Here is a 20,000-nt window from a genome sequence, read left to right on the forward strand (position 1 = left end):
GGTACGGTGGCGCAGTCGGTAGCGCTGTCGCCTCACAGTTAGAAGGTCCTGAGTTCGATTCTCGCCTGGGACACTGTGAGCGCTGTGGTTGTGTTCCCCCCCATATCTTCAGTGCCTACTGCCCAGGTGGGGTATCTCGTCGTAAGGGCCTTTCTCTCTGTGTGGAGTTTGCATGTTCTCCCCGTACCTGGCTTTGATGCACGTCCCACCGTCAAAAAACGCAATTGACGAACATACTCGTCCTTGGCACTCTACGTTACTAAACCAATTGACGAACATACTCGTCCATGGCACTCAATGAGTTAGAAGACAGCTGATTTGACAGATGATGAAAGACAGATGATGAAAGGTTTCGTCCATGTACCACCGTGCTTATTTGCCTTTTTGCGTTTTGGCTCCTCACATGGCAAAGCAGGTTCATGTCAAAAGCAGGCTGTGTGCACCCAGCTTCTCATAGACCACGAATGGAGAAGAGCTGTTCACCTCATGACATCATGTCTGATGTGCAACGACTGAAATAACTATAGATGGCAGGCACTGACACATAGTCCAGTAGGCAGGGCTTTTGCAGGTAAATATTAAGCTACGTGTATCTGGGCAGAAGACACTGTAATGGCCTGCTTGTCAGAGGGCTGTTCCCCTTATAAAAGAAGAGCGTCATTATTTTGTCACAATTTGTCACTGGAGTGTCATTAAAACAACCAACTACAGTATATAATGACGATGTCATAATTTCAGCCCTGGCACTGTGAAATATTAGCCCGTCTGTGTAAGTGTGTGTGTGTGCGTGTGTGTGTGTGTGTGTGTGTGTGTGTGTGTGTGTGTGTGTGTGTGTCTGTCTGTCTGGTACGTGTGAGGTGCGAGTCTGCTGTCATCTCCCTGAGTGGTAAGTGGGAGTGTGAAGAGGCGACCAGATGGGGGTCTCGACGAAGGAACCTCACCCCCCCGCCCCTCCCCCTCCCTACATGCACACACACACACACACACACACACACACACACACACACACACACTCGAGGGTCCTCATCCTGCTTCTGGAGATCACACGGTTGCGTTGGTACATGTTGATTATCCTGGCTTTTCACTTGACCTTCCTTCAATCAGTTGGCGGCACAACAAGATTTGCTTTGTTCTCAGCACACGACGACATGTACAGTTACGCCTTTCAACCAGATTCCTGCTTTCAGCAGTGGTGGGCCACAAACATAGGCATTGCTCAAGTCAAATGATTCTAATGAATGAATTCAGTTCTGCGCATTTAAACAATAATGACTAAAACACAGTAAAGTATGAAGTTACAGTCACACTATTTTTCTCTACCCCTATGTACGAAACATCTTACGACAGCACAACACACAAATCACAAACTCATGACACTGACAATCCCAGACATTATGAAATCATCATGCAACCATCTAGACTACAGTGATGCTCATCCAACCATCTAGACTACAGTGATGATCATCCAACCATCTAGACTACAGTGATGATCATCCAACCATCTAGACTACAGTGATGAACATCCAACCATCTAGACTACAGTGATGCTCATCCAACCATCTACACTACAGTGATGATCATCCAACCATCTAGACTACAGTGATGCTCATCCAACCATCTAGACTACAGTGATGAACAGTTTATCCATTTGTGCATTCAAACATTCTTGTATCTATACACCCTCACTTCCATTAACACCCCATTCAGTTACACACTCACTATCCGTCCACATAGTCTACATCACTCACGATCCACTCATTCGTCCACATAGTCTATATCACTCACTATTAGGGCTGTGAATCTTCACTGGCCTCACGATTCGATTACGATTCATCTGTCAATGATTCGATTCGATTCCACGATGCATCTCGATACAGCTCAAAGAATTGCAGCCCTAAGTATCAAATCCTCAATTTTCTGTATTATTACTGCACATGGCTACTTTTTCATCAATTAATACAAGCAGTCAGATAAATATCAACTCCCTTTTTTACTTAGAAAGTGCTTTAAAATCTGAATGTCAACAGAAATTTAAACATAAACGATTCAACGATTCATCGGTCAACGATTCGATTTGATTCACACATCCGCATCGCGATGCATCGATGATACGATTAATTTTGACACCCCTACTCACTATCCGCCCATCCATCCACATAGTCTATATCCGCAATTGACTTACGACAGTTTGCCTCGTCGGATTTGTCCTTGCAGTCCGCGTCTCCGTCGCACTTCCAGTTCAGGTGGACGCACTCCCCGCTCCCGCACTGGAACTCTCCGGCCGGGCAGCGAGCCTTGTGGGGCTCCGTCCGCCTGCTGCAGCGCTCCATGGACTCGTCCGACTTGTCCTTGCAGTCGGGGTCTCCGTCGCAGCTCCACAGCGCGGGGATGCACTCCGAGTCGTTGCAGCGGAACTCGTGCTGGCCGCAGGTGGGAGCGGAGCACTTCTCCTCGTCGCTGGCGTCGCCGCAGTCGTCGTCGCCGTCGCACACGAAGATGGGCGCCACGCACTTGCCGTTGCGGCACTGGAAGTCCTTGGCGGGGCAGGCCTTGGCATCTGCAGGGGGGGGGGGGGGAACGAGAGGGTAATATGGTGAACATCTCGGGAAGCTGTGTTAATCAACACATAGGTAGTCTAGCCTATGGCGTGGCCCTATAGAGACTGTCCTGCAATGAGGGACTCGGGCTAAGACCTTAAGGCCTGAAGTGTCCCAGAGCAAGACACTGAATCAGCAGTTGTCTCACTCTCTTGTCTCACTGTCTTGTCTCACTGGAGGGCACGAAGCAAAAGGAGAATTTCTCTGTATTTCCTGAAGCATACGTCCGTCAGAGCCCCTTTCTGAGGCAGACTTTAGCATCAGTGGGAGTACATGAGAGAACTTTTGAGTTAGCGCATGGATACAGTTCACTTACGCAGAAACAGAAATGGAATACAGTAATACAATACAATACAAGAACAACACCAAAGAAGGGAACAGTGAGACGTACGTCATGGGAAAAGCACACATATACATTATTCAAGGAAATAAACACTGTCCCCATCGTGTCCACAAAATCTCAAGAGAGATCTTAGAGAAAATGGGCGTATGAACAGGCGAGGCCGAGGTGCAATACGGTCACGCTGTGTCAACACGGAGGATTTCCCCTCTCATCAACAGCGCTGTGCTGGAGACTATTCTGCTCCTCTCTCTCTCTCCTCGCCTGTTCACGCCCAGTCTCTCTGTCCGACAGTAAAGCCCGGAGAATAATATTCATGTATAGAGTCGTTTCCATGTTGCCAGACACTATTATGACAGTTTGAGTCTCCCAGTGGCAAAACAAGCAGTTTGCGCAATTGCCGGACGGGGTTACATTGGTAGTTGTTTGACGATATTGCTCGAGCTGTAAACAAGGCTATGACATACAGTGTGGAAAATAGGTTGGACAAAAACCCACAAAATTATTCTTTAACACTTCTGACATCTGGAAAATTATCACAAAAGCGGAGGCAAATACGTGCTAGCTATTTCTTCCATTTCCATTTTGAGTGTGTGTGTGTGTGTGTGTGTGTGTGTGTGTGTGAGTGAGAGAGAGAGAGAGAGAGAGAGAGAGAGAGAGTGTGTGTGTGTGTGTGTGTGTGTGTGTTTGACTTGTAAATTGCCTCCTTCCTCTCTGCCATATCCCAACAGTGACGTTATCTAATTCCATCCAGCTTCAACAAATCACCGATGCCGGTGTTCCCTTTTAAAAACACACTTGTGCTTTGATGTAGCTCTGGGCGAGCGATGTAACCACTTCACTCTCTCTCTCTTTTACCCGCCCACATAGCGTACCGAGGGGACTCATTATGATAAGAGGCTATTGGATTCCCTGCTAGCTATTAGGACTAGCATGCTAATCATCCTCACTCAGATCTAACTCATTTAATTAACGTGAGCACATAAACAGACAAACAACATCAACAGTATCCCAACAGAAGCTCAGGTGTTTGGAGGTCATACTGTATGAGGTGTTTGTGGTTACCGCCGGTACTTAAAAAAAGAAAACTTTCTGTACAAACACATTTTTATTTTTCGCATGAATAATTGAATAGTTAAATAATGTAAACTTATGGTTCGCTTTATCCCAGTGGGCAACAATCATGTCTTGCTGGAGTAAACTGACTGGCTTTGTTGCTTTCCTCTCTAAAATGCTCAGTCGTTAAGCACAAAGCTTGGTCGACCGTGGTTATGTTGGCCGTTAACAGTGAGGGTGGGCTATGAATGAAGCTTCTTATTCTGCTTCCCCCTACTAAGCTATAATAGAGAGACAGTTAAGTCTTAATAGGCTTACTTCTACTACAGGGACAGACACGTGCTTTCACTACAGGGACAGACATGTGCTTTCACTACAGGGACAGACATGTGCTTTCACTACAGGGACAGACATGTGCTTTCACTACAGGGACAGACACGTGCTTTCACTACAGGGACAGACATGTGCTTTCACTACAGGGACAGACATGTGCTTTCACTACAGGGACAGACACGTGCTTTCACTACAGGGACAGACATGTGCTTTCACTACAGGGACAGACATGTGCTTTCACTACAGGGACAGACATGTGCTTTCACTACAGGGACAGACACGTGCTTTCACTACAGGGACAGACATGTGCTTTCACTACAGGGACAGACATGTGCTTTCACTACAGGGACAGACACGTGCTTTCACTACAGGGACAGACATGTGCTTTCACTACAGGGACAGACACGTGCTTTCACTACAGGGACAGACACGTGCTTTCACTACAGGGACAGACACGTGCTTTCACTACAGGGACATACAGACACATGCTTTCACTACAGGGACAGACATGTGCTTTCACTACAGGGACAGACACGTGCTTTCACTACAGGGACATACAGACACATGCTTTCACTACAGGGACAGACATGTGCTTTCACTACAGGGACAGACACGTGCTTCACATAATTTTTTATATCACTGGATCCCTTCATCCATGTTGTGCTTGAAGGTGGCTTCCTCCTTTATCTCTGCCACTCGGGAAGAACAATAGAGTAGGTAGCCAAAGGCTTCATTTACAACCATAGTGGACTACTTTGGATTTTGCATCATACCAGTTTGATTTTTTTTCTCATCGTTATATAAAAAGGGAGCAAGTGGGCAATGTTTGTCTGTTTCAATGTTTGTCTGTTTCAATGTTTGTCTGTTTCAATGTTTGTCTGTTTCAATGTTTGTCAAAATCACCTTATGACATCATCAGGCACTGATGCTGATAGAGCAGGCGAGGCCACGCAGCAGCTGAGCTGGGCGAGCCTACACTGGAAGAACAGCAGCTTTAGCTCCGTTCACACTGGAAGAACAGCAGCGTTAGCTCCGTTCACACTGGAAGAACAGCAGCGTTAGCTCCGTTCACACTGGAAGAACAGCAGCGTTAGCTCCGTTCACACTGGAAGCTTTATCTCTGTTCACACTGGAAGCTTTAGCTCTGTTCACACTGGAAGCTTTAGCTCTGTTCACACTGGAAGCTTTATCTCCGTTCACACTGGAAGCTTTAGCTCCGTTCACACTGGAAGAACAGCAGCGTTAGCTCCGTTCACACTGGAAGCTTTATCTCTGTTCACACTGGAAGCTTTAGCTCCGTTCACACTGGAAGAACAGCAGCGTTAGCTCCGTTCACACTGGAAGAACAGCAGCGTTAGCTCCGTTCACACTGGAAGCTTTATCTCTGTTCACACTGGAAGCTTTAGCTCTGTTCACACTGGAAGCTTTAGCTCTGTTCACACTGGAAGCTTTATCTCCGTTCACACTGGAAGCTTTAGCTCCGTTCACACTGGAAGAACAGCAGCGTTAGCTCCGTTCACACTGGAAGCTTTATCTCTGTTCACACTGGAAGCTTTATCTCCGTTCACACTGGAAGCTTTAGCTCCGTTCACACTGGAAGAACAGCAGCTTTAGCTCCGTTCACACTGGAAGAACAGCAGCGTTAGCTCCGTTCACACTGGAAGAACAGAAGCTTTAGCTCCATTCACACTGGAAGAACAGCAGCTTTAGCTCCGTTCACACTTGAAGAACAGCAGCTTTAGCTCCGTTCACATTAGAAGAACAGCAGCTTTAGCTCCGTTCACACTTGAAGAACAGCAGCTTTAGCTCCGTTCACATTAGAAGAACAGCAGCTTTAGCTTCGTTCACACTAGAAGAACAGCAGCTTTAGCTCCGTTCACACTGGAAGAACAGCAGCTTTAGCTGCTCCGTTCACACTTGAAGAACAGCAGCTTTAGCTTCGTTCACACTAGAAGAACAGAAGCTTTAGCTTCGTTCACACTTGAAGAACAGCAGCTTTAGCTCCGTTCACACTGGAAGAACAGCAGCTTTAGCTCCGTTCACACTAGAAGAACAGCAGCTTTAGCTCCGTTCACACTAGAAGAACAGCAGCTTTAGCTCCGTTCACATTAGAAGAACAGCAGCTTTAGCTCCGTTCACACTAGAAGAACAGCAGCTTTAGCTGCTTCGTTCACACTGGAAGAACAGCAGCTTTAGCTCCGTTCACACTGGAAGAACAGCAGCTTTAGCTTTGTTCACATTAGAAGAACAGCAGCTTTAGCTCCGTTCACACTTGAAGAACAGCAGCTTTAGCTCCGTTCACACTTGAAGAACAGCAGCTTTAGCTCCGTTCACATTAGAAGAACAGCAGCTTTAGCTCCGTTCACACTGGAAGAACAGCAGCTTTAGCTGTTTCTTTCACACTAGAAGAACAGCAGCTTTAGCTGCTTCGTTCACACTGGAAGAACAGCAGCTTTAGCTCCGTTCACACTGGAAGAACAGCAGCTTTAGCTTTGTTCACACTGGAAGAACAGCAGCTTTAGCTTTGTTCACACTGGAAGAACAGCAGCTTTAGCTTTGTTCACACTGGAAGAACAGCAGCTTTAGCTTTGTTCACACTGGAAGAACAGCAGCTTTAGCTTTGTTCACACTGGAAGAACAGCAGCTTTAGCTTTGTTCACACTGGAAGAACAGCAGCTTTAGCTTTGTTCACACTGGAACAACAGCAGCGCCGCTTTTGTAAAGCCATCCATCCGTTCAAGTCAAAAGGCTCGTCGTCTTTTTTGATTGGGTCAAGTCGAGTTTAAAGTCATCAACTTGTCTGACTCGACTCCAAGTCATGTGTCTCGAGTCCACACTCCTGGAAGCTGCCATTCTCGTCGGTGATGGTCTTGTTTGTTTTCCATAGTAAGAATAATGTCTCCAAATGAATGCAGTAATGATTTATTTATGTATTTATGTAAAGCATTTCCCTTTGCTTGTCTTCCAGGGTGAGTTTCCAAAACGACTGCAAAAATCCACACGGAACAACTGTGGGCTTCCTCAAATCCAGTGATCTTCTCACCTGGCTGTGTCGTAAGCTGACAGACAGCAGGGAGACTTTGATGCATCAGACTGATGGAGAGGCTGGTGAACACAAGGCCCAAAGCAATCGTCAGGAACAGAGGAGAGGGAGATTAGAGAGGAGACAGGCGGTCAGAGAAGCACACAGGGAGCCAGATCCATTCACCGATGGTGAGAGTAAATATGTCCGTTCCCGCCCCAAAGGAGTCCATCCCAGGAAGACTGATTTAATAGCAGATAAAGGCAGAGAGGATAGATAGGTGGTCAGATTTAAGGGAACAAAAACACCTTCAATCTCACATCCCATAGGATTTAGAAGAGAGAGAGAGAGAGAAAGGAGCTGAGAGAAATTCAGATTATGGAGCTTTTAATTAAATATGTCAATCCAATAGATCCTAATAGACTAGATAAGCAATTACAATTTGAAACAGGTAATTAGTAATCTGTAACTGATTACATCTTGGCAGTAACCTTCCCTACCGGTGGTGGCTGGTCTAGTTTAACCCAGGGTCAAACCTTTCTCTCCGTCCATCCCCAGAGCCCCCACTGGACAGCTAATAGATGGAGCAGGGAGATAGGGCACCTCTCACTGACCTTCACTGAAGGACAATAAGAACTCTGTCCAACCTATACAACAGTATCTACAGTAAGCAGGTATGGATGGACACACACACACACACACACACACACACACACACACACACACACACACACACACACACACACACACACACACACACACACACACACACAGCAAAAGACACATACTGTAAGCAACACTACAAAAATGCAATGCAAACACATTTAAAGCCACACACATACAGGCAGACAGTAAAATACCCTCTATTTACATTTAGATATGCATGCAAACACACATGTACACACAGAAATGCAGAGACACAGTAGACACACACACACACACACACACCTCTCAGTAACCTTTCTCTATGAGTCAGTGGGCTTAATGTTTCTGGAGCGTGGAATCCAATCAGACTCTGGTCTAACATGCCAGCCAGTCAGCCGTGATGCAGGAGCATGCATGCACGCACACGCACGCACACACACACACACACACACACACCCACACACACCCACACACACACACACACACACACAAGAGCCTAACCGATACTGGATTTTTGAGGCCGATGCCAATACCGATATTGAGGAGTAAAAAAATTCAGATATCGATATATGGGCCGATATTCTTATATACAGACATTATATATTTTTTTTTTTATAATATATTTATTTGAGATTGGAATTTTGCAAAGTTATATACAAGGTACACACAGAGCAGTGATATTTCTTCTCTCTTTTTCTTGGGATGCACCAGTCACAGACTGGAGCACAACCTTTTCTTATACAATCTCAAATTGACAAAGGCACAACAGAAAGAAAACTAAAACAACAATGAAACAAACAAACAGACAAAACAAAGAAACAAAACAAAACAAAACAAAACAAAAACTAACAAAACAATATATCTACATAACACACAAATCAGGCATAGGTCGCATGGGGGGTGATGAGCAACTGACAAGTCCATATAGGAGGATAAGAAAAAAAAAAGAAAAAAAAAAGGGAAAAGTATATAAAAAATAAGAAATAAATCAAAAGTAAAAAAAGTAGAAAGAATAAAGTATGCTCAGGGCGTCCATCTCAAAAAATAATAAAATAAAGGTCAGTTTGGGTCCAAAGACAAGAGCGAGTTGACATGGGAGATAATAGGCTGCCATTTTCTGTCAAAATTAGCAATTGATCCTCTCACGGAGTGCCCAATTTTCTCCAAAGACAGGAAAGACATTAAATCACTCAGCCAGGATGTGGAGGGAGGGGGATTTTGACTTTTCCAATGCAACAAAATACGTCTACGGGCTATGAGTGATGCAAAAGCGACAACATCAGATTCAGTTTTAGAGAGATTAACTAATGTAGAGGGCACCCCAAAAATGGAAATAAACGGACATGGATTCAGTGTAATATTAAGGGCTTCACTTAATGTTCCAAAAAAACATGACCAAAAATCCGACAGCTTTGGACAAAGGAAAAACATATGAGTATGGTCAGCAGGAGAAAAGCCGCATCGATCACAGATGTCATTCGTGTCAGGGAACAACCTACTAAGCTTGGCATTTGTGTAGTGAACCCTATGAAGAACCTTGAACTGGATTAAGGTTAAACGAGAACATGAGGATGAGGAGTTTACTCTAACTAGTGCCTCCTCCCAACATTCATCAGACAGTTCTTGTCCAAACTCCTCCTCCCACTTACCCCTAACTCTCGCAAGAGAGATCGTGTTCGAGTTCAGTATGAGGTTATACATGACTGAAATTAAACCTCGTGTTTCAGGAAGAGACAAAATATCGGTTAGAAAAGAGGTTGCCGGGAGTAGCGGGAAAGATGTAAAATGCGTGCGAGCGTAATTACGAGCCTGCATATATTTAAACAAATGGGAGTGTGGTAGATTATATTGTACACGGAGGTTCTCAAAAGAGGCAAATATACCCTCTAAGTATAAATCTGAAAAGCAAACTAGACCCTTCTCTCTCCACAAACTAAAAAATGCATCTAGGTGAGAAGGAGAAAATAAGTGATTGTGGCATATAGGACTATGTGGGGAAGGGGCAGATAGATTGAAATGACGCCTAAACTGTTTCCATATTTTTAAAGAAGAGAGAACTATAGGGTTTTTAATAAATTGGGGAGGGCGAGAGTCTAAAGGGGCACAGACTAAAGCTGAAAGAGAAGAAGGTCGAGAAGAGATGTCTTCAATTACACACCAATTGAGAGCGGGTGAATTACACCACGCATGAATATTTACAAAATTGGCCGCCCAATAATAAAATAAAAAATTAGGCAGGGCAAGGCCCCCATCTTGCTTGTCTCTTTGGAGAACTTCTCTACGGGCCCTCGGGTTTTTACCAGCCCAGATAAACCTGGAAATAATTTTGTCCAAGTTTTGAAAGAATGACTTTGGTATAAAAATTGGAAGACATTGGAAAAGAAATAAAAAGCGAGGGAGAATATTCATTTTAACAGAGTTGATTCTACCCATTAGTGACAAAGGAAGAAAATCCCAACGTTCGAGATCAGATTTAATATCACCCACTAACTTTGCAAAATTATCCTTAAAGAGAGAAGAAAGAGAGTGGGAAATGCTGATTCCTAAGTAACGAAAATTAGAATGAGCTAGTCGGAATGGTAGCATGCCTGGCGGAATTTGCTTCGCTGCCTCGTTGATGGGGAAGCACTCGCTTTTGCCGATGTTTAGCTTGTAACCAGAAAATAAACCGAAAGATGTTAAAATGTGTAAGATGTCATCGACACATTTTTCAGGTTCACTAATGTACAACAAAAGGTCATCAGCAAAAAGAGATACACGATGTTCCAGTCCAGCTCTATAAATACCAGTAAAAAGTGTTGAAGATCTAAGGGCTATAGAAAGAGGCTCTATAGCTAGAACGAAGAGAAGAGGAGAGATAGGGCAACCTTGACGGGTCCCTCTTGATAGCGAAAAGTAATCTGATTTCTGAGAATTAGTCATCACTGAAGCAGTGGGGGCGGAGTATAGTAATTGTATCCAAGAAATAATTTTAGGGCCAAAGCCGAATTTCCCCAAGACGGAGAACAGATACTCCCACTCTACACGATCAAATGCTTTCTCTGCATCTAATGAAATGACCATTTCGGCAGCTGGTGTGGAACTGGGGAAAAGAACAATATTCAAAAGTTTCCTGATGTTCCACGGCAACTGCCGTCCCCTGACAAAACCTGTTTGATCATCTGAGATGATGCTAGGTAGGCACGGGTCTATCCGGCTTGCCAGGACTTTAGCCAAGAGCTTAACATCTGAGTTTAACAGACTAATCGGTCTCCAACTACCACATTCCTCAGGGTTTTTGTCTTTTTTCAGTATAAGTGAAATTGAAGCTTGATTTAATGTTGGAGGGAGAGAGCCACATTCCAATGAGTCATTGAACATATCTAATAATAAAGGGGCTAGCAAATGAGAAAATTTTTTGTAGAAGTCGGCCGGGAACCCGTCTGGTCCCGGGGCTTTATTATTTTGCATTAATTTAAGACAAGTACTAATTTCTTCTAATTGAAAAGGGCTATCTAAATTTTGTTTATTATAATTGTTAATGACAGGAATATCTAAATTTTCAAAAAAATTATTCATAGCTATATTGTTTATAGGGGGCTCAGATTGATAAAGATTAGAATAGAATGTAGTGAAAACTTTATTTATTTCAGATGGTTCGGTAACTGAGGAATGTGCAGCGTCAAAAACTCTAGATATAAATCGAGGGGCAGCTTGACGTTTAAGTTGGGAGGCTAAGAGACGGCTGGCCTTATCACCATGCTCGTAGTATGAAGCTTTAGTCCGTCTGATAAGATACTCCGCTTTGCCTGTAGAAAGCAAATCAAATTCAGATTGTAATTGAACCCTTCTAGCATATAGAGCTGGACTGGGAGAAATGGAATACTCCCCATCTATACTGAGGATTGCGTCTATTAGTTTTTGTTGCTTTCGTTTAGTCTCCTTGGTTAAATGAGAGCTAAAGGAGATGATCTCTCCACGCACCACGACCTTGAAAGTTTCCCATAGGAGTGAGGGCGAAGTTGATTCGTTCCTGTTAGTTTCAAGGAACAAGTTTATTTTACTAGAAATAAAGTCACAGAATTTATCATTGGATAAAAGACCTGTGTTTAGCCTCCACTGCCTATTGGTAACAGGTGGTGAGAGAGCTAAGTCCAAAATCAGTGGGGCGTGGTCAGAGATCACAATAGCAGAGTAAGAAATAGATTTGACGACAGATAGCAAAGTCCTATCTATAAAAAAGTAATCAAGACGGGAGTAGGCTTGATGTACATTCGAAAAATATGAAAACTCTTTTGCAGTAGGATAAAGGAAACGCCACGGATCAATGCAACCCAACTGACTCGCGAGAGACGACAAGGCCTTAGACATTCCAGATGGTATAATTGACTTAGGGTGTGAGCGATCTAGTTGCGGCTCAACTACTAGATTTAAGTCGCCCCCCAAAATAAGACGGTGAGAGTCAAGATTAGGAATCTCAGAAAAAAGGGAGGTCATAAAATTCGGGCTATCCCAATTAGGGGCGTAAACACAGACTAATACAACTGGGGTTTGGTATAAAGCACCACTCACTATGATGTAGCGCCCATTAGGGTCCGATATAATCTGTTCGGGGGAGAACTGTATATGTTTACTGATTAGAATGGCAACTCCTCTGGATCTACTGTTGAGAGCTGAATGGAATATTTGCCCAACCCAAGGTTTACGCATTCTATTCTGATCACTCACCCGCATATGAGTCTCTTGTAAGAAGGCGATACTCGTGTTAAGAGCTTTAAGATGGGAAAACACTCTGGACCGTTTTATTGGGCCCCCCAGTCCACGGACATTCCAACTCACCAACCTAATAGGAGACCCCTCAGTTGTCCTCTGGTGTACAGTTGGGTTAACCATTGATCGTGTCTGTGACAGAGAAATAATTAATGACAGAGATGAAAAGGAGATGGACACCCTGAGCATCAAAAAAAAACATCATCGCACCTGTCCCCCCAGCGACAATAACAAATAAACAAAAAACACATAATTTAAAACTTTGATAGTAAGAAAATTCAAAACCACTTACTAATTGGTTTCCTAAACTTGTCATTTCGAAACCAGACAAGTTGCAGGATTGGTCTAAATACAACCAGTTTACTATGCAGTGGAGTTCACCTCCTGATGGAACGTAATCTACGCCATGTGAATACTCGCAATCATTGACCAGCAACACCATATACAAATCAAGAAGCAGGTAAATTAGACCAGTGATATTGTTGTGATACAAAATTAAAAAATAAAATGGAAGAATGGTAAGGGCTATGCATATTTCAAAAGAAGGGCACTCCGTCAGTTTAAAGTCATTAAGTCAAATTATGTTGGGTTTAACTTCTTAATGGGGGGGGGGGGGGGGAAAGGAAAAAGCAGAAAAGAACAAACAAAAGCAACAGCACTAACAACAGCGCCATCATGTATATGCTCTGACTATATAGGTGATCTATAGTAAATGTCCAGTGTGCCGTTGGCACTCAAATGTATAAAATAAGTGCTTTCAGTACTTGTGTGCTTCTGTGTATGAGTACACCCGCATCAATGACATGCGAGTACCAGTGCATAGGTTAAATTTTACAGAGTAATAGACCTCTCTCTTCCACACAATGCCATTGGTTAATACATGTCAATCTGCGCAGCTCATGTGCTTGATTTTGAATTTAACTTCACATGGCAGCAACATCTTAAAGTATGGAGTCCTAATACAAAGATCTGAGAAGGAGATTAATACACAAGGCAAGCAGGCCACCAACTAAAATGTATATAAAACTGTCCATATTAGCATGTAATGGAGTTGAATAAGCCTGATTAATTGGCTTCTCTCCACTTGGCAAAATGGTGCAATGATGTGAAGCCTATTTGTAAAATATACATTTATGCCAAAACTGACTTCTCATAATATTGAGACAGTATAATGACATCAAAGCCTATTTGAGAGGTAAGCATTGCCCATATAATATCAGAGTGGGGGAAAGAAGAAAATTAGCAACCCTTAAAATAAATGTACCAAAAAATACCCCCCAAAAAAAATACATAAATAAATAAATGGATGGGAGAGAAAAAGAAAAAGAGAAAAACACACACACATAAGCACACACACACACGTACTCCACACACACGCACGCACCCACACATACGCACGCACACACGCACGCACTACACACACACACACACACCTAAACAAATAGAACATATCCACACAAAAACTAAATACTCTTCACTTTTAAATGGGACAAAAGAACATGAACCAACCAAAGACTCAAGTCCTAGTAGAACTAGGCAAGATCAAATGTCCATATTCAACAGAAGGCATTAGGACCGTCATATTAACAAGAGAGAAAGAGAGAAGCCCAGAGTCGTTGGTCCAATGCAGTGCGTCCAGCGGGGGGGGGGGGGGGGGGTTACCGGTCCAAACGAACCAAAAACGAGACCCGCTTCACACGGCCAGGTAATCCAAAGTTAAGCACACGCTCCCGGCATAGGTGCACAGCCTGCACAGGAGAACCAACGCAACGTCCGAATCGCAGAAAGCAATACATACCAAGCTGCGGGGCACCGCGCGTGCCTCACCTGTAGTGTGTCCAGCGGGGAGAAAAAAAAAAAGAAAAAAGAAAAAGAAAGGAGTGGTCCAGAAAAACAAAACAGGGCCCGCTTCACCTGACCAACTTATTCAGAGTTGTGTACACGTTCCTGGTAGAAAAGCACAGCTTGATCAGGAGAAGCAAAGTAGTGGTCCGTACCGTGGAAGGTCACCCGCAGTCGAGCCGGGTACATCATACCAAACCGTATGCCTTTCTTGTAAAGCAATGATTTTACCTCGTTGAAAGCGGCTCTATTGTTAGCCACCTCTGCACTGAAGTCCTCGTAGAATTTGACGCTGTTGCCTCTGTATACGACATCACGATGGTCCTTGGCCCACCGCAGTATTCTCTCTTTATCAACGTAACGGTGAAAACGCACAATCACAGGGCGAGATCCTTGAGTCTTGCGTCTGAGCACCCGATGGGCTCGGTCCAATTCGAGGTCTCCCGAAACCACTTCACCGGCTACTTCCTTGAATAAGTTAGCCATGAAAAGTCTCGTGTCTCCACCTTCGGCCCCCTCCGGTACGCCAATAACCCGCAGGTTCTGCCGTTTTGAACGACAAATCAAGTCATTTACAGTAGACCGAAGCAGAACCTGCTCCTCCGCCATTGAGGTCGTCTTTACCCGCAGCTCCACTACTTCTTTCTGTAGGCTTGTGATGTCGTCTGAGTGCGCCGTGAGGGCCTTTTCCATATCCACAATAGTAGCAGTGTGCTTCGCCACCGTGCTGTTAATAATTTCCAAGGAAGAATGAATTGGGGCGAGCGCCGCATTCAGGGAGGCAGTAAACTCAGTGGCCATGCTTCTTCTGGATTTCTCTAACTCGTCAATTAGCGTTTGCAGAGTAAGAGGAGAGTCAGATGCCATCTTGGCTGCGCGAGTGCTAACTTTAGCTTCACTTGTTAAGAGAAGGCAGGGCTGTAACTGAGACTGTTTCAAGGCTTTACGAGTCCTTTTGCTGCCGCTCATACCGCGCGAAACGTTCGAGTGTCGTTCTAGTAAATCGTCGCACTAAGAATGAAACATGCAGGCGTATCTAGCAAAAGTCAGCCATCAAAAAAGCAGGAGCTGTGTACCACGCGTCCGTCCGCTACATGTCTCAACCGGAAGTCCCTACAGACATTATATTACACAATTTCTTTGCGATGATCCCTCAAATATCAAACACTTGACAAAGACATGACTTGACATGACTTGAGATATGTAATGTAGGCAGGATATTTTACAGCTTATCAATAAACTTTATTGTTCAAATTGACATCAATGCAATGATACAGTAAACTTCACTGGGAATTTAATAATTATAAATAACTAGAAATACAAAAACACAAATAGAACAAATCTAAAATATAACTTGAGTTAAGAAAAAATATCAATACACAACAACATGCCGTCTATAACTTAAGAAATACAAAATAAAAAAATATCGGCAATATCGACCAACATATATCGGCCGATAATATCAGTGGACCGATATATCGGTCGGGCTCTAACACATACACGCACGCACGCACACACACACATACACGCATGCACACACACACACACAAACACACACACACACGCACACTCGTCACCAAGCCTTAGGTCACCAGGTGCGCTCTCAGACAGCGAGGTAGAGATCACTGATCTACTCAAACAGGCAGAGATGGAAACAGAAGATGGAAGATTGAGCACCCGGCAGGCACAGTGAAGCTCACATTCAGCTGGAAACAGACAGACACACCTGAAGACAGGTGGGTTAATGATCCGTACAGCAGACAAACAACATGTGCATCTCCTCTATGGAATATCAATATGTCTGCCTTCTCTTCCAAACCACAGCATCAATAGAAAAACTCATGCGTGTTGACTCGACCATGTCTTGTTCTGTCCCACATACGCGGCTAATCACATACAAATCACCATCTAAATGATATCCATTAGGATGCATGGAGGAGGCAGAACGCAAACTTTCAAAAGGGACAGCACACCCGTATGGGTTGGGGAAATATGTTTAATTATTCTATATTTTTTAAAGAGTCAGGCCAAACGGGCCATATAATACGCCAATAGTGCATTTGCTAGTTTGTAGCATTCAAAATCTCCTTTTTCTTCTTTTAATTAATGACCACTGGGTCGCTGAAACACTTTGATGTACTGACCTAGTGGTGATTACAAGAAAAGAAGGGAGATTGTGTGTGCTAGAAACTAGCATAACACTTGCCCTTGCACTGGCTGTAAGATATGGCCCAGTGTGTTTTCATTTTCACCCATGTGCCCCGAAAACCAATTTCCACTTGGTGTGCAGCGGCAGGCTGAGGTGGATACTCCTGATATTGCTGCTTTGAGGCTAACTCATGACCTGTGTTGCAGTCGACCTGTATCTCTTCCCCCTCCAATTCTCTGTCAATCTCCCCTGCAAACTATGTAATAAAGCCAAAATCCACATCCCCCTAAAGAACGTAAGTAGATAGCCTACTGTACTCAAATCCGTGGTTTTGATTCCAGCTCACAAACCGTGTCTCATCCTCAATTTGCTGCATGCTTACCTGAGGAAAATATTACATGTGCTGTAGACAAGAATTTTATGTAAGATACGCCTGTCTTTTCAGTCTAAATCACAAGGTGCAACAGAGAATAGCATCCAATCTCCATGATTTGAGATGATTGTGGTGTTATTGTCACTGGTGGGAGATCACAGGAGGTGACGAATTGAAACCGAGGAGTGAAACACAAAGTGTCTCCTAAACAGTGGTGAGTGAGCACTCCCCTCCAGAGAAAGCTGGACTCACCAACTCTGAAGCTGCGTTCACACTGACCTGTTAAAGTTTTTCGCTGGCATCGAGTTTACATACAAAGTCAATGCAAATGAGCGATTGAGTGTATATTCGCCCGGGAGAAAAATCGCTGGGCATCCGAGCGACAGAGACAGAGACAGAGCGATAGGGAGAAAATACGCTCGTTGCCCGAGATGAAATATCCCAACTCGAGCGAAATTACGCTGGCATCAGTCGCTCGCTGTTCAACGCTGATTGGCTGCCGTGTGAGAGCGAGTCAAGGATCACACTGGCTTGGAACAAACAGCTGACATGAAGTGAAGTCTGTCCTACCGGTATAGAACTCACGTTAGGAGCACGCTGATAGGCTTAGCTTGTAAACAACTACGGTGGCTCGTAGTGGACAAACATGACATTGCGTAACGTTATAGCCCCCAGATGTCCGTCAATTCGTGTGCCTGTTGACGAGCGATTTAATCACAGCGACAGAGCGATTCCAAAGGGTAGAGTGAAAAATAAATATCTCGGTGTGTGAACACAGCTTTACTACTGAACCTCTTCACCTCCTGACAGGAAGCAGAAGACACTTAGGATGGAGCAGTGGGCAGTTTTAATGAAGTCACATGACATGATTCCTGGTCACATGACATGATTCCTGGGTGTTGCTGAAGTGCTCAGAATGCAGATAGCTCTTGGTGTCATTTGGGGCTCCCGATGTGCAAAGTGCCTATAGTGCACTTTTTTTGAATTGGCATTAAAAACCCTGAAACTTCCTGAATAAATAAAAAACAAATAAATGTATACTTTTCAGAAAGCTCCTTCTCAACACTCCACAGCTCTGCAACAGTCACAAAAGACATTTAAAGACATCAAACTAATGTAGCGTTTGCTGCGAGGCACCATTACCCTTGATATCGTTAAAACAGCAGTGCATCAGAGGCAGGAGAGTGTGTCAGAGGGGTGCGTCCATCTGTAACGAGGCACACGGGTACCGGTCTAAACATATCAACCTGCCACTTGGTTTGGGCGCTAAAGACTCACTGTGGGAGGAGGAGGGGGCCAAGATGGATGCTATAGGAGGAGAGGGAGCAACATCCTGCTTCTGATGCAACCGTGCACATTGTGAACTGCAGACAGGAGGGCCATAGGGGCCCTGTGTGTGTGTGTGTGTGTGTGTGTGTGTGTGTGTGTGTGTGTGTGTGTGTGTGTGTGTCTGTATAAACTTAGACAACTTGACATGCAGTCCCTCTCCGGGGGTCTCACAATGTGCTTATGAGTACTTTGGCTACATTAGGCCTTTGAAGCTTAGGCAGGAGAGCATGGAGGCACACACGCACGGACGCACACACACACACACACACACACACACACACACACACACACACACACAGACACACACACACACACACACACACAGGCTCTAGGCCCTCAGTTGGTTGACTTGCCGTAACATAAAAGTGATGCTTTTTCCTAATGGAATATGCGTGGTGGATATGAGGAGGGATTCAGAATAGATTCATCATAAACTGACATAAATAAACTGAAAGCAGCTTCAGAAGAGCACACTTTCCAACAGCACGGGCCAAGTGGGCTTTGCCAGGCACAGAGCAGTCAGTACATGTTTAGCACATGGGATGAAAAGCTGCTGTCTGTACCTTTTTCCCACCACCACAGTCTAACATCACGTATTTATTTTGGTTGGAAGATGGAGGGGGAAAACGCAGAGCACACGCAGAAATGTAATTTGTGGAGAAAACAATTAAATACAATTTTCAGTGATGGAGCGCAGGCTAATGGGTGTCATTTTACACTGTGTATTAACATCATTTGTACATCCAGTGCAGAAGCCTGCTCACTACTCACGCTTAAGTATCACTCGAGGAACAGCGTGCGGTGTAAAGCCTGCTCACTACTCACACTTAAAGCGTAACTAACCCCTAAAACACTTTTTTCAGCTTTTAACCGATATATTATGGCTTTTGAGGTGGTGTGTAAAGGATCCTGATCAGAATCTCCATATCTGAGACTAAACTATTAGAATTGTATAACTGTATCATTTTCAGGCAGCAAGAGTGCCCTCTATTGGTTCAAACCTGCATTTTTTGGGAAGGCCTCAAATGAATGGCAGATTTGGTTGTCTGTTACGTCATGGCCAACGCCCCCCTTTACCACTCATGTGAATAAAAAAAACCCTCATGTGATCATTAGCTAAATAGCCATATTATAATAGAGAGTTGCAACATCTCCATTCACTCCAAAGGACTCGTTTTTTTTGCAAGGATTAAGCAGGGCTGTCCGTTTGTGATGTACTTTTGAAAGGCTTAGACGACAGACAAGACAAATTGTATAAATCAGCTTTATTTTATGCATTAAATGTAGTGCGAGCCGCCTTCCTGGGTGCTGGCACAACGCAAGGCATTGTGGGTAATCTGGTACTGTGGCTAATGCTAGCGGCTAACGTTAGTTACTTTACATGGCAGTAAAACGCCACTGAATGACCAGATTGATATCACTTCTAATCAGTTCGAGTAATGCTGTTTCCATACGGGGCCAAAAGGCGTTGGCTAGTTGGTGATATTTATAACGTAGCTCTGATACACTCTGATATAACGTTTTTCTCTATGTGGGGAAAAGTGTCATGGCGCCGTTTGCGGTAA

The 20,000-nt window shown here is 44.1% G+C and overlaps 1 protein-coding gene across 1 annotated transcript in view; it reads right to left on the reverse strand.

Moving 5' to 3' along the window:
* Positions 1–20,000, reverse strand: part of LOC310786230 (uncharacterized protein) — a gene marked incomplete at both ends in the record, with an annotated part of 366,431 nt that overhangs the window by 59,518 nt on the left and 286,913 nt on the right. Inside the window, 3 exon segments of the mRNA XM_083647397.1 lie at positions 2,183–2,610; positions 5,399–5,551; positions 5,663–5,815. Of these exon segments, the coding sequence (XP_083503523.1) occupies positions 2,183–2,610; positions 5,399–5,551; positions 5,663–5,815 (734 nt within the window).

Source organism: Poromitra crassiceps, assembly GCF_964638095.1.
Source record: "Poromitra crassiceps genome assembly, chromosome: 12".
NCBI lineage: Eukaryota > Metazoa > Chordata > Actinopteri > Beryciformes > Melamphaidae > Poromitra > Poromitra crassiceps.